A 16,036-nucleotide genomic window follows, 5' to 3' on the forward strand; every position below is an offset into this window, starting at 1 on the left:
GCACCGAGTGTGGGCGTGGTTTGTTTCCACAGAGTGTTTCCGAGGCGGCCAGCCTGAAATGCGGGTGTCAGGGACAGACGCGGACGGAGATTTTTACAACAAAGTTCTAAATCTTAGTGATACATCAGATATATCAGATAGTAGCTGTTTTTTTTACCCTTCGCGTTCATATTTCGCTGTTTGTTGCATTGTTGTTGATTGTAAAATATGTCGATCGAGAGGGGGTGTGACGTTCATATGTTGTCAATATTCAGTGTTTTATCGTTCATAGTTAATATTGTAAATCCCACATTCTTTATTTTCACGTACATTCTGGGTGTCTCAATCAGTAAAAAAATTTACAATTCCATTCCGTTTTTAAGGCGGTCTGTCATAACGTTCTTAGCATTCCGACATTATTGTGAGGTTTTGTATTAGTGTTCCTAAAAATAGATATACCGGCCCCCAGACACATTTTTTTCTCTAAATTTGGCCCCCCCGAGTCAAAATAATTGCTCAGGCCTGTTTTAGAGCTGGTGCACAAAAGACAGATTCTGTGCACTGAATGGCACGTGATGTAATCACATTCAAAGGACAGCTTGATAACAACAACAACAACAACAATTACTATTATTACTATCATTATTATTATCCATCCCTCCATGCATTTTCTACCGCTTTATTATTACAATTATAATCATAATTGTTCATAATAATTATTATACTTATGATCACTGATCACAATCGTTAGTCATAATGATAATTAGTAGTAGTAATAATTATAATTATTAAATTAATATTATTCTTATCATTGTTAATAATAATAAATTGCATGCTACTTAACTCAAAGCACTTTTGATCAAGGGTGATGGGTCAAATGCAGAGAATAATTTCGCCACACCTAGCGTGTGTGTGACTATCATGGGTACTTTAACTTTTTACTACTACTACTACTAAAATGAATAGAGTCTATTGTATGAGTCAAGTAGCATGTGGTTCATTATTATTATTGTTATTAATAATAATACATGCATTATTGATTATAGTCTACTCTAAAACTGAAGTATGCATGTGATTTATCATTATTAATAGTATAAATATTGTATTGGTCAAATAATAAATCACATGCTACTTGACTAATACACACAGTAGACTCCATTATTAACAATATTATTATCATTATTACTATTAGTAGTAGTAATAGTAGTAGTATTAATGATTATTAATTATTAATGATGATAATAATAATAATAATAATAATAGAGTCTACTGTACAAGTTAAGTAGCATGTGATCATTATTATTATTATTACTATGTTATTATTATTAATTTATATCATTATTATTATTCAAAAAATCACATGCTACTTCACTCATACATTAGAGTATCCAACAACAACAATAATACTAATAATATATCCTACTCCTACTGTATGAGTCAAAGAGCATGTGAGTTGAGCTGGTACTTCTGCTTCCACATAAGACTATTACTCATCCCTTATAGTGCACTGATGTTCCTGATCAGAGCGTGAATATATATTACAAAACTAAGTTTTACCCCATCCATCCATCCATCCATTTTCTACCGCTTGTCCCTTTTGGGGTCGCGGGGGTGCTGGAGCCTATCTCAGCTGCATTCGGGCGGAAGGCGGGGTAGAACCTGGACAAGTCGCCACCTCATCGCAGGGCCAACACAGACAACATTCACACTCACATTTACACACTAGGGCCAAAATAGTGTTGCCAATCAACCTATCCTCCAATAAAAAAAAAAACTTATAGAAACAGTACACACATACTCTTTAACCACATGATTAGAAAATGTTATGCTTAATTGTGTATTGGTTTGCCAGAAGTCAAGGTAATGAATCTACGGGATACTACTGCAGGGGTCGGCAACCCAAAATGTTGAAAGAGCCATATTGGACCACAAATATGAAAAAGTAATCTGTCTGGAGCTGCAAAAAATTAAACGACTTATATAAGTGTTATAATGATGGCAACACATGACGTAAGTAGCTAATTAGCTATACTAGCCTACTATCAAAATAACTAAGTGTCACAGGCTGACGCAAATCTTCGTTGACAGAAATGTTGAAATATAATATTTATTCTATACATTTTTACAACATTGGAAAACATAAGTAAAACTTCTCAGAGGGCGAGATAACTCCTGGAAATGACTGTCTTAGAATGGCCAAAGGTATAGATGTGTGTGTCCAAGTTAAAGGAAACAGCAGGCTGTCTTCTTGTAATGGATTTATTACAATCTTTGCAAGCAGGGTAACGTTTGCTGTGGTCTATAACGGGACACAAACAACTATTAGAAATGCAGCCAATATTACATACAGATAATGTGTCATGAAACATGGAAAATAAACTCAAAACACAGAGGATATAAGTAAAGGAAATTAATTAAACCTACAAACGAGGCATAATGATGCAATATGTACATACAGCTAGCCTAAATAGCATATTAGCATCGATTAGCTTGCAGTCATGCAGTGACCAAATATGCCTGATTAGCACTCAAACGAGTCAATAACATCAACAAAGCTCATCTTTGTGCATTCACGCACAGTATAAAACGTTTGGTCGACAAAAGGAGTGGCATAAAACACGTCTTTCTTTGGCAGCAGAAAGTTATACATGTAAACAAACTGTTGAGTCACGGAGGGCCGCGGAAATTAGGCAAGGCAAGGCAACTTTATTTGTATAGCACTTTTCATACACAAGGCAGACTCAAAGTGCTTCACAGCACAACATGTGGTACAACAAAGTGAAATGAAAGAAAATAAAAGCAAAATTAAAATGAAAATAAAAACAGTGCGTACGTTAAAAGTTAAAAGATTAAAAGATTTAGCTGAAAGCTAAGGTGAACATAAAAGTTTTCAGTCTAGTTTTAAAAGTAGTCAGAGTTGGGGAAAGTCTGACATCTTCAGGAAGTTTATTGCAGCTATTTGTTGCATAGTGAATGAATGATGCTCTCCCTTGATTTGAGTTTACTCTGGGAACCGCCAACAGATTGGTCTCAGAAGATCTTAGTGATCTAGAGCAGTGGTCCCCAACCACCGGTACCGATTGGTACCGGAAATTAAAAAAATAAAAATATATATATATATATATTTTTTTTTTCTTTCTTAAATCAACATAAAAAACACAATATATACATTATACATCAATATAAATCAATACAGTCTGCAGGGATACAGTCCGTAAGCACACATGATTGTATTTCTTTATGACAAAAAAATATATATATATATATTTATATATATATGGGACAAATTTTCCAGCGTTGACCGGTCCGCAAGTACAAAAAGTTTGGGGACCACTGATCTAAAGGGCTTATATAGTGGGAGCATATTCGGCCCTAGACCATGTAGTGATTTATATGCGAGCAGGAGGATTTTGAAATCAATTCTCTGATGTACAGGGAGCCAATGTAAGGATTTAAGAATTGGTGTAATGTGCTCACATTTTTTGGTCTTTGTAAGAACTCTAGCATCAGCGTTCTGAACAAGCTGTAGCTGCCTGACAGTTTTTTTGGGAAGACCTGCAAGGAGACCATTACAATAGTCTAGCCTACTGGTAATAAAGGCATGTACAAGTTTTTCTAAGTCTTGAGCTGACATGAGCCCTCTAAGTCTTGCTACATTTTTGAGGTGATAGTAGGCCGATTTTGTTACTGATTTGATGTGACTGTCGAAATGTAAATCAGAATCTAAAATAACCCCAAGACTTCTGGCTTTATTTGAGGTTTTTCAGGGACAGTGATGGAAGGTGTTGGATGACTTTAAACCTTTGTTTTTTAGCACCAAAAACAATTATCTTAGTTTTATCTCCATTTAGCTGTCGGAAATTTTGGCACATCCAGTGTTTGACTTGCTCAATGCACTGGCACAGAAGATCTATGGGGCGATAGTCATTTGGTGATAGCGCTACATAGATTTGGGTGTCATCGGCTTTCATTGGTAGGACAAAACGGCACCCGCCTAATACTGTCATCAGTGAAGCATAAACACTATTAAACAGTGGGCTTTCTAACAATTAGGACGGTTTGTGTCATGTGTGTCCTCCTACAGCAGGGGTGTCCAAAGTGCGGCCCGGGGGCCATTTGCGGCCCGCAGCTAATTGTTTACTGGCCCGCCACACATTCTGCAAAAATTGTAAAATTTATAATATTGCAAAAATTTAAAAAAACATTTTAAAAAAGTGGAATGAGGTGAAATCTAACAAGAAAAAGTTGCAATGTTGACACAAAGCTGCCATGCAGGCTGTTTTTTTTCTTTTGTCTTTGTTTATTTTTCTTTTTTTTGCCATTGCTAAAAAAAAAAAAAGACTAAAAATCTATGTTATAATGAATTATTACTTAAAAAATATCACTTTAAAATGTTTTATGTGGAAAAAATATTGCATATATTGTGTGGTTGCCATAAAAAAAACATCAGTTTTATTTGACAAAAGAGCATAATACAAACAAAATAATAGTTCAAACGTAAAATCGACAGATATACCGTATTTCCTTGAATTGGCGCCGGGAATATAGTATTCGCCTGCCTAGAATTACAGCCGGGTCAAACTCGTTTCGCAAAATAATTAGCGCATGCTTGGCACTTCCGCCGGGTCAAATATGAGTCATTAAATGACTCCCGCCTCCAGGAGGTAGAGGGCGCTAGTGATCCTTCTTGCGACTACCAGTACTGCAGGAGACAGGTACTGCAGAAGAAGACAACAAGCAGCAAGCATGCAGCAATTGTTTGCTTGCACTTTTAACATGGAGGATTACATATCTAAAATAAAACCGTTTTCTAAACTGGACTTTCAATCGAAGCAGGAGGTAATAATTAAAGGAATATCTCCAGAGACTTTTAAAATTGAAGAAAGATGAGAAAGACTGCCTTTGATCAGAAGCAGCTGCACATGGACCCATCTACAAGTAAAGGTAAGATCATAATAACGTTTTTTTTATTAAATGTGTTTTTAATGATAAGGTATGCGCCGGAGTGAGAAGAGGTTTTAAAATAATTAGAGCATGCTTGCTCATTCCGCATGGTTTTGGTAACCGCAGGAGTGAGAAGATGTTTTAAATTAATTAGCGCCCCTGCGGCTATTCAAGGAAATACGGTATCCATACTTGCCAACCTTGAGACCTCCGATATCAGGAGGTGGGGGGGGGGGGGGGGTGGCTAGCGCGGTCGGGGTGGGGGGGCATGGTTGGGGGCGTGGTTAAGGGTGTGGTTAAGAGGAGAGTATATTTACAGCTAGAATTCACCGACTCAAGTATTTCATACATATATATATATATATATATATATATATATATATATATATATATATATATATATATATATATATATATATATATATATATATATATATATATATATATATATATATATATATATATATATATATATGTATGAAATACTTGACTTTCAGTGAATTCTAGCTATATAGATATATATATATATATATATATATATATATATATATATATATATATATATATATATATATATATATATATATAAGAATTGGTTTGAGTGGGAGTCAATAATATATATATATATATATATATATATATATATATATATATATATATATATATATATATATATATATATATATATATATATATTTTGTTATACATATAAATAAAATAAATACTTGAATTTCAGTGTTCCAGAGGCTATCCAGTAGATGGCAGCATTGTCCTGTTTAACTTCTCCGTTCATGAATGAGTATATCATTTCGGCCACCGTGTTCAATGGAGAAGTCTGTTCTACAAAATGTACAGGCAACATACATACCCCTTCCCCTACGAACTGTCCTGGATGAACTGAAATTCTTGTTTCCATTCGTTTTGGAAGTTGCAAGCGTATTTCTTCATCTTGCTCGTCGACGGCGTCGCCATGTCTATAACTTCCTCGTTCTTCTGCTTCGTCTCCTTGTTGTGTGCGCACTGCGCAGTTGTGCACTCTACTCTCTAAAAGCCGTAGATGTTATGACATCATTGGGCAGGCAAGCTGTTTATATTGCGGGAAAGCGGACGTGAGAACAGGCTGTCCCCACTCAGGTCCGCATTGAACTGGAGGGGGCGTGGCCTCCAGCTCCGGCTGAATACCGGGAGTTTGTCGGGAGAACATTTCTGCCGGGAGGTTATCGGGAGAGGCGCTGAATACCGGGAGTCTCCCGGTAAAAACGGGAGGGTTGGCAAGTATGGATATATCTCAAGTTGATCTCGTAATCTAAGTGTTAAAAGTAAAAAAAAACTAATAAAAATGTATCACTTTATGAGTGGGGGACCTTTTGTATCCCAAATATATTTAGTGGGATTTTATTTAACATTTCACTGTGATTACTCAAAAATATTAAACAATGAAAATCAATGGTGTCCTGTATTGTTGATCTTTTAGGGCTCTAATTACTAAATACTGCATATTTCAGTTTTACTATAAAAAACAAAGTTGTCTTTGACAGAAAAGGCATGAAACCTTTTTTTTTTTTTTTTTACTTTATATCAACCTGAAGTTGATTTAAAGATTCACTGTAAGCGTTAAATAAAAAATAATAATAATTTGACTTATTTTTTACATTTTAATGACTGAGACCCTTTATGGTCCCCGGGAGCCCTAAAGGTAAAAAAAAAAAAAACATATATTTTGTTAAGGTTTGAAAATGAAAAATATCAAAATGGCCCCCGCATGCTTAAATTTTTCCGTGTACGGCCCTCAGTGGAAAAAGTTTGGACACCCCTGTCCTACAGAAACCATATTACAACAAAAAACTTATTTTTCACCCCATTTTTGAAAAAGCTCCCTGGAGCCATTAGGGCGCCGCTAAAGAGCCGCGTGTGGCTCTAGAGCCGCGGGTTGCTGACCCCCGTACTACTGTAATGGAAAATATACATTTTGAAAACCATTTTATGCGCAGCAAAGCTTGGTAAAAAATAAAATTGTTGAAACAGAAACGCTGGAAGCGACATTGGCGCTCAAAACAACCTGGGAGGCGTCCATTTTAGAAGGACTAGGATGCTATAATTTAGAGCATTGCAAGCCACAGTCTGCCACCACGGTGAGTTTAAAGCAGTCACTTGTAGACATACGGTTCTTACATATTGTTACTTTGAATAAACAAAGATGGTTAGAAGCGCACGGAGCCGTTACGCGTTACACCATGGAGGCGTTCTCATTACCTCATTTCAGCTCTCAATTCCCCTCGGAATAGAGGAAGCTGCCGCAGTGCATTGTGGGAGTCAAACAAGAGCCAGAAAAAAATATTTGCACTTTCCTCAAATTTGTGAGAAAAAGATGATAATGTATCGTACTTTATTGTGTTTTTATTTTATCGCCCTAATTGGTGCTACAATAAATGTACAGATAAATAATTGTACCGACGAATTGATAGACTTCAACTCACCTCCGGAGAGATAGAAGCCTGCTGGGTGAATTCACACGTGGGTTGCGTCCGGGGGGAGGGGCCAGTAGTCATAAGCCACGCCCCCATATAGTGGTCCGTCGCCTGCGCTTGCAACCCCTGTGTGGGACTCGAACGTGTGACTGCAAGGACCTGAGAGACAGAGAGAGAGAAGGGGGAAAAAGAGACACTTTGTTTTGAGAGAAGATAAGGGGAAAAGGGTGGATGTTGTTGTGATTTTGGCCCATGACGTCATGTGGTGCGTTTAACGTACATTTGGACGCAAACGCGACACAACTACTTTGCAAATACTTTTTAAGTTCGTGAAAACGAATTAATGACTCACAGGCTGCATTAACTTGATTATTTTTCCAAAATCATTATCTATATATTGTTTATTTTTAAGTAATGAAATTGAAAACTCAAAACTACAAAAGCAATCACTACAACGGATATGTGAATGCAATATTATACCAACGCCACAAGTTGCTAACTTTATTACAAAATGTATTTAATTAACTGTAATTAAACACAAATCAAATATTGTTTTTAAAGTATGTAAATCAAATGTTTTTTTAAAAGTATGTCAAATAAGTAGTCCAGAATATAAATGAAAATGCACACGTTATGCATCATAGTACTGTAAAAACGATCAATTCTGCATTAATGAATAATAATACTCTTTTTTTGCTTGACAAATTTGAAATTAACTTTACAAACAAATGTTTGTATCAGATTAAAACATTTGCGCCACTCCTCATATGATAAATATCAAATGAGCACAATACATGAATGCAAAATATTTGGTGCATCTAAACATGTATTTTATTCATTTGTTGTTGTGTATTTGTTTACTACATGTCATGCATTAAAAATGGGGGGAGAAATACATGCAGGGAAAACATTCCATCACTTAAATGCATCTATTCAGCTCCACACACTGGCCCCTAGCGTGTGTGTGTGTGTGTGTGTGTGTGTGTGTGTGTGTGTGTGTGTGTGTGTGTGTGTGTGTGTGTGTGTGTGTGTGTGTGTGTGTGTGTGTGTGTGTGTGTGTGTGTGTGTGAGCTCGGACCTCGGGTCGATCAGCTGAGAACCAGCCCCCTGCAGGACTGACACCCCGCAGTAGCCATGGAAACCGCCTGAGCGGCGCCGTGAGGGCTTGCTCGGGGTCTTGTTGTTGTGAGTCGTGTGACGTCACGGCGGCGGCGCCAGAGAGTCTGCTGCAGAGAGAGAGAGAGAGAGGAGGGTGATAATGAAGAAGATGATGATGATGCTGCTCTTGCACACTCAGGAGTGTGTGCATGTTGGTGCTCTCACCAGTACCGCCTTTACTTTGAAAATAAAGTCACCCGTTCTTGGGTCCCAAAAACCATCCTTTTGCATAAATTTGTTTTTTTATTATTAGTTAAATATACTTGAAAATATATTTGTTTGGGAAAAAACTGAATGCAATTGGGTGTTTTCCAAAAAAAAAAAAAAAGGTGCAAATGTAATGGAGTTATTACAGCCTGCACTTTTAGGTAAAAAATTGATGAACAATATTGGTTTTGATGCAGTTTTGTTTTATTGAAACAAGGCGCACATTAAATATCCTAAGGGTCCCAAAACGACCAATCTCATAAAAGTTTACTACAGATGTGATATATCTGTATGAACACTATATACGAAGATACTGCATCAACTCTTTGTATCCACTAACCATATATTCTTTAAAAAACATATTTTTATGCCCTTTTTTCATCATCAAAAACAGTGACTGGATGCTAAGTGAAAAAATATTACATATATATTACAGCTGGTCAAAAATTGATAACCATATATGGATGTTGATTCAATATTGCAGGGGTATTCAAAGTTCGGCCCCGGGACATTTTTAGGCCTGCAGCTAATTTTTGGATTGGCCCCTCGATATAGTCTCTGTATCAATAAAATGAATACATTTTTAATGTGACATATGTGAATGTGAATATTACACAAAATCGACGGTGATGTTTTGTTCAGTGAGATGAGATGAGCATATAATAATGTTACACTATATTAGCATCTTTAATGAAAAGAAAAGATGAATCAAATAACATTCTTTAATTTTTATGCGTGCTGCCCTCACTAGAAAAAAGTTTGGACAGCCCTGCTTTACTGTTTTTAAACATGTAAATATAACTTGATTAAAAATAAACAAAAAACACACATTTTACCATGACATCCCGAAATGGTCAATCAATTCAAAAACAATGGGAAATATATAGTTTTTGTTGTCCCTTGATAAATCTAGGAATAGTTAATTACTGCATGTGTAGATGAATATGGTTGTCATAATATTAGAGCACACGTGACGAATTTGGGGCCCCAGGGCCCGATCTGGCCCACTACATCATTTTATGTGGCCCCTGCACCACATTATGTTATGTGGCCTGCCACATAACATAATGTGGTACATGTGCTGTATAGTGGCCCGTCTAATGTATTTTATATGTTAAAATCTACTGCATGGAATTGCATCTGTTCTACATTTTAATATTATCTGACCATACAACAAGATGTTCCGAGCATTTTGGAAGGGGGGATCGAGGTTCTGAAAAATACTTAAAATATTGACTTGTCACCTGGACTTATGATTTTAAAGCAAGTTGTCCATCAATTTGAAGAAAAAAAAATCAATATCCCAAACAGTTGTCTATTCAAATTGAGTAAGGAGACTATTATACCTTCCTATTTCTATATATTCACTGTTGCAATGTGGGCGACAATAAAAAAGGAGTTAGAGAAGGCTCTCTCAGCACTGATGTAATCAAGGCACCACAGTGTGGATGGTGCGGGTGTACCTAATGAAGTGGCCGGCCATGCATGCTCCATCACTAGTGACGTGGACAATACTATATCCTGCGTTTGCGCATAGAAACATAGCAAGTACAAACTACGGACACATGGGGAGTATAAACAAATGTGGAGTTTGACCGTTGACGCTCTATAGTCTGATTGAATCTTGCAGCTCAGCGCTGCAGGAACTTCACGCACCAGCCCGGACTTGTGTGGATTAATTAGACGCGCCCGCTGCGTCGGCGTGGGTCTCTATTATGCACAACAAAACGCTGAAAATGCATGAATATTTGTGTTGTTTGTTTTCATTCGCGCACACATAACACTGTCATTATCACATGGGCAAAAAAAATGTTTTGTAGAGTGCGGATAGGGTTTTGAAATATTCGACTTTCAGTTTCGGATTTATTAGCCACACCTTGTCAAAGTCAATGAAGCATTAATTCTCCTGATCAGAAACAGGTAAGGGCTTAATTTTCCAAATTGCCCACCGGAGCTGCTGAGGCTGTCCTGCGGGTTCCGCCTCCTTACTCGCGTTGCCACTGGTAACGAGGAGGAAGAGAGGTGGGCGTGTGCCCGGGGGAGCCAATGGGACGGCGAGGACGCTTTGAGCGATAGCCAATCAGCGTCAAGTCCCGCCTTCCGCCCCGCTGCCGACACGCCGCCTATATAAACCAACACGTCCGCGCGGATAATCCAGTCTGACCGCTCATCGCTTGACCGAATTGGACTTTAAAAAACAACAAAACAAAAACAAAACAAAACTAAAAAAAAATCCCATACTCGGCTCGATATTGAAACTTTAGGAAGACAATGAAAGCGATAAGCCCCGTGCGGTCCTTCCGGAAAACCCCCGCCGCCTTAACGGAGCACTCGCTGGGGCTGTCGCGGAGCAAGACCCCGGTGGACGACCCGCTGAGCCTGCTGTACAACATGAACGACTGCTATTCCAAGCTGAAGGAGCTGGTGCCCAGCATCCCGCAGAACAAGAACGTCAGCAAGATGGAAATCCTGCAGCACGTCATCGACTACATCCTGGACCTGCAGATCGCGCTCGACACCAACGTCGCATTGGGCTCGACGAGCCTGCATCACCCGGTCACGGCGTCCAGGACCCCGCTGACCGCCCTCAACACAGACATCAGCATCCTCTCGCTACAGGTCCTTTACACTGACTCATTTCCTCCATTTAAAAAAAAAAAAAAAAATCAACCCCAAAAAAAATCATTATTTTTATGAAATAAAATGTTTGTTTGCAGTCTCCGGAGTTGCCATCGGAGCTGACGACAGATGACAGCCGGACTCTGCATCGCTAAAGGCGGTAAGTAATCTGCTGCTCCTGTCTGCTCATGCACGCCGGCCAAGAAGCCATTTTTTTTTATTATTTAATTTTTTTTCATTATTTGATTTCTATCCGCCAGTGACATATCTCAATATGCTCCAAAGCTGCCATATGCTTCCAAGTGAAAACATGCAGTTTGGTGGATATTTTGTGTGCATGCGAATGGGAAGGCAGGCAGTCACTGACAGTCATGCTTGCATTATAGCCTCTTGTGTCTATAATGAAGGGCATGTGCATGGAGGAGGGGGAATAATGGCTGTTTTGGACCATGTCTGCACATAATTGGTACAAGAAGTGGGTAGGCGCCAGCTGAGCGGCAATTACGATGATTCTTCCCCCAGATTGGAAGCTAAACTTGTGCAGAAAATAAGTGTGTGTGTGTGTGTGTGTGTACATCTGGAGTGCAGGGTTTGCTCAGTATTGGGAGTGTTTGGTTAAATGTTAAAAAACTGTGTGGCTTCCTCCCTGGCGCCAGTCTGTCCGGATCTCTGCCTTTTTTCTAAACACGCCTCTCTCTCTTTTCCCTCTCAATCTTTTGCAGGTGTTTGGTCAAAGAAAATCACACAGGACCTGGGGAGCATGCAGGGTTTCCCCCCTCCCCTACTACTCAAAAGAAGAAGAAAAAAAAAACATCCTGTGTCCTCCTCCAGGCCTGCTGGATTATTTTTTTCCTCCCATCATGATGAGAGACTTTGTGCTTATTATGGGACAATCTTTATAATGTGATGTGCTTTTTTTTTTTTTTTTTTGGATATTATTATTTAACTTAAGATTTATTATTTGTGGGGTCCTTTCTGCAAATGGAAGGCGCGTTATATTCCCAATAGAGGGAGGAAAATGAGATTAATGTCACGAGGATGATTATTATTACTACTACCCCCCTCCTCCCCCAGCCCCCTTTTCCTCTTATTCTCACCCTCCCTGTTGAAGTCTTCGCTTTTTTTGCGGAGGTGGGGATTTTGGTTATTTACGTATAATAAAAAGACGGGGGGGAAATGTTTAGTCTTGTTTTGTCAGAAATTGTTGGCACATGAAGGACTGGACATTGTCTAAAGAAGTAAACAAAAAAAGAATGACCTTGTGAACTCTTCTCGGGAGTACATCTTGTATAGTTGCAGGCATGTCTGCAAAACGTGTAATGTTTGATTTAATTATGCTGAAACTTTTTATAAAAGTAATGTAAATTGTACCTTTTTTATACAAAATAAATGACGAAAGCAACTATAGCATGATTCCTTGTGTGTGTTGGGGGGCGGGGGGGTTAAAAAGATGCCACTTTGGGATTCTTCCCACGCCTGGAATTGTGCAAAACCACTGACAGAGAGGCAAACAGCACCCTAGGGTGCAGAGTTGCATAGAACGCTTATGTAGGGCGCTCTCTGACTGCACTTTTGCTTCCTTGGGTGCCATGTAAAGTAAATAGGATTAGATGGTTAAAGCGTGACAGCAATAAAAAAAAAAAAGGCCAAGTTGACTGTGTTGTTGCATGGGATGAATATATATGGTGAAATAGACAATTATAGAAATGTATCTTACATGAAACAAGAGTGACTTTTTGGGACATTATCCGCAGTGCAATGTTTAGAACAGCATTAACAAAGACTTACATTTAAATAAACAGTACAGTTATAATTAAAAGGGTGCGTACATTTTTAAAGTACCTGGTGAGTGTCCTCAAAAGACCCCTACAGGTACCCCACTTTAGGAGGGGTAGGGAGGTCATCAAGAAGCGGCTCGAGCTGCAGCACCGTTTGTATGGAAAGTGCGCCATCTATCGGTCGACCGTGGATACAACTATCACTGTAACTGCAAGACTGATCCGGCAAGAAGAAACAGTACAAGGGTGTGAACCATCAAAAAAAGTGTATTCCATTTATTTCTTTTGACAATGTATGGAGAAAAGAACACTTCAAAGTGCATGCAGTTAACCTTTTAACAAAAGAGTGGTCCAAAGACAACCATTTACATTTATTTTTTTGTGTAACTTTTAATCCCTCAACATCGCTACATAATAAGCACCACAATGACAACACAACAGCACCCTTAATACTAACACATTCTACTTTTCTTCTATTGCACATGACGTTGATAGTAAAAGTTGCATGGAAGCCTTTAAAGGACGCTCTCCCGCTCGTCACCCAGACCCACGGAGCGCAGGTTCTGGTTGTGGTGGACGGTGGCGGTGGTGGCGGCGCCTGGTGAGATAATGACAGCTGGTGAGACGCTAGAAGGGGAGGTGGCAGAGTCCTGCTGGTGGCGGCTGCTGTTGTTGGCGTTGGAGTTGGCGTCGCCGCTGTTGTTGTTGTTGAGCATGGCGTCGCTGTGGTTGAGGTTGCTCACCCCGCCGGCGGGCCAACCTTCGTCCGGGCTGCTCGCCACCAGGCTAGCCTCGGACGCCGCCTCGGAGCAGATGGACATGCGGGCCACCGTCGCGTCCTGCAGGCTGCTGGGGAGGAGGCCTCTCTTCCTCACCAGGCCCTCCAGCTCCAGCTCCATCTCCCCGGGCCTCGCATAGTCTCCTGCCTCCTGTGGGTATCGGTCACAGGACTGATCCAGGAGTGCTTTTGCGAGGAACCGGGAGGGATTTGCCTTAGCTTCTTTTTGGAGGAGAGGCGTGGTGTTGTCCGCCTCCTCTGGGCTCGAGTCTTCATCGCTGGACAGTTTGCGGGTCCTGGAAACGGTGCTGTGATCCAGCTTCTCGTCCTCCTCAGTGATGGGATCCAGCAGCTGGGCATCGGCCCCCGAGGGAGCGTCTGTGGCCTCGCTCGCCTTGGAGACTCTCTTCGTGAAGGACTTGCGGCCGTCTTGGTCCGCTCCTTCCTTAGCCTGGGAAAAGGATTCAATGAAGAGAACGTGAAAATATACACAAGAGGAATGGTTGGATGGGAAATCTCTGCACAGGGAATTCAGTATGGCGTTTTAGGCCAACAGAAACAAAGTTAGTCATTAAGAAAGTAGCAATGGTCGCCTCTTTCCCACTATACTGTACACTATAATTCCAATGCTACATTCATTTGCCTTACATCACTGCCAGCTTTTTGCAACCCTAAACAAGATTGTCATTGTGCCCCCAATTCAGTCTTTTAAATTACTTGACACGCTAAAGCAAGGGTAGGGAACCTATGGCTCTCGAGCCAGATGTGGCTCTTTTAATAACTGCATCTGGCTCTCAGATAAATCTTAACTGACATTGCTTAACACGATATAAGTAATGAATAATTCCGCTGGTAATCACAGTGATAAAAATAATGTTCATTTCATTGTACTTGTGCAATGACAATAAAGACCTTTCTATCTATCTATCAATCTATCTATCTAACTATAAAACATTCTCATGCATTTTAATCCATCCATCTGTTTTCTACCGCACCTGTTCAAGAAGTCGCATTAATGGTAAGAAGTATTTTATTTATTATTGGTTAGCTTCAGAATAACAATGTTATTAAAAATAATAAGAGACTTATTATACTCTAAAAATGTTGGTCTTACTTAAAAATGCACGCATTATATGGCTCTCATGGGAATACATTTTAAAATATTTGGCTTTCATGGCTCTCTCAGCCAAAAAGGTTCCCGACGCCTGCTCTAAAGGCTGGGCTAGTATTGTAATACGGTCGTCCCTCGCAACATCGGACTTCGAAGTTTGTGGTTTTTAAAGGCGACGATGTGGGCATTCATGTCTACAGGGCTCTTTTAATGTTAAAACACATATTTAGGAAGTTCTTAACAGGTTTTATATGCTCTAGCTAAGAACATACTACATTTATAATGAATAATTCCTACTTCACAGCCAGGCCCGCGATCCATTAACAGCGATAAACAAGGGTTTAATGTATTACTCTTGGCGACCAGAAGTAGATTTGATTATAGGAGCATGAGTGTGTGCATAAAAGACACAACCAGGGAGAAATATAGTTAATTTATAATTAGATATTAATGTATTATTAGTATTGTGCGAAATATTGTATTACTAAAAATAGGAAATAAACAAACATACTACATTGACAAGTAGTATAATCCAATATGTTCTATAGTGAAAATGCAGGTAATGTCCAAAGTTAATTTAAAAAGGTAAACAATTGTGTTGATAGGTCCAAAAGGGAAAGAAAAGTGTTCGTTATCTCCTACCACAGTAAAGCCAATTCAAAACCGCTATGTCCCTTCAGCTTGAATTAAAAAAGTAAACGCAACACAATAAATGGGAATAAAACTACGAAAACAATAATATTTTAGACACTTTATCTAATATATATATATATCTATATATCTCTATATATATATATATATCTATATATATATAGATATATATATATATAGATATATATATATATATATATATATATGGGCAGCACGGTGGCAGAGGGGTTAGTGCGTCTGCCTCACAATACGAAGTAGTCGTGAGTTCAATCCCGGGCTCGGGATCTTTCTGTGTGGAGTTTGCATGTTCTCCCCGTGACTACGTGGGTTCCCTCCGGGTACT

The 16,036-nt window shown here is 39.1% G+C and overlaps 2 protein-coding genes across 4 annotated transcripts in view; one reads left to right on the forward strand and one right to left on the reverse strand.

Moving 5' to 3' along the window:
- The first annotated feature begins 10,889 nt into the window (after positions 1-10,889).
- On the forward strand, positions 10,890-12,782 carry id2a (inhibitor of DNA binding 2a). The gene is made up of 3 exons (XM_062040477.1): positions 10,890-11,375; positions 11,474-11,535; positions 12,098-12,782. The coding sequence occupies exons 1-2, from the start codon at positions 11,028-11,030 to the stop codon at positions 11,528-11,530; spliced, it is 405 nt and encodes a 134-aa protein (XP_061896461.1). The 5' UTR covers positions 10,890-11,027; the 3' UTR covers positions 11,531-11,535; positions 12,098-12,782.
- Positions 12,783-13,406: 624 nt separating this feature from the next.
- kidins220a (kinase D-interacting substrate 220a) overlaps positions 13,407-16,036 on the reverse strand; it is a 102,135-nt gene continuing 99,505 nt past the window's right edge. For all 3 annotated transcript variants that reach the window (XM_062041586.1, XM_062041585.1, XM_062041584.1), the window contains one exon: positions 13,407-14,382. In XM_062041586.1, the coding sequence (XP_061897570.1) occupies positions 13,669-14,382 (714 nt within the window). In that variant the 3' untranslated portion in view covers positions 13,407-13,668. The remainder of the gene's footprint in view (positions 14,383-16,036) is intronic.

Source organism: Entelurus aequoreus, linkage group LG03, assembly GCF_033978785.1.
Source record: "Entelurus aequoreus isolate RoL-2023_Sb linkage group LG03, RoL_Eaeq_v1.1, whole genome shotgun sequence".
NCBI classification, from domain to species: Eukaryota; Metazoa; Chordata; class Actinopteri; order Syngnathiformes; family Syngnathidae; genus Entelurus; species Entelurus aequoreus.

Coding starts and splice junctions, on each gene's coding strand:
- id2a (XM_062040477.1), top strand. CDS start 11,028: ATGAAAGCGATAAGCCCCGTGCGGTCCTTCCGGAAAACCCCCGCCGCC. Junction 11,376..11,473: donor TCAGCATCCTCTCGCTACAG/GTCCTTTACACT, acceptor GTTTGTTTGCAG/TCTCCGGAGTTGCCATCGGA.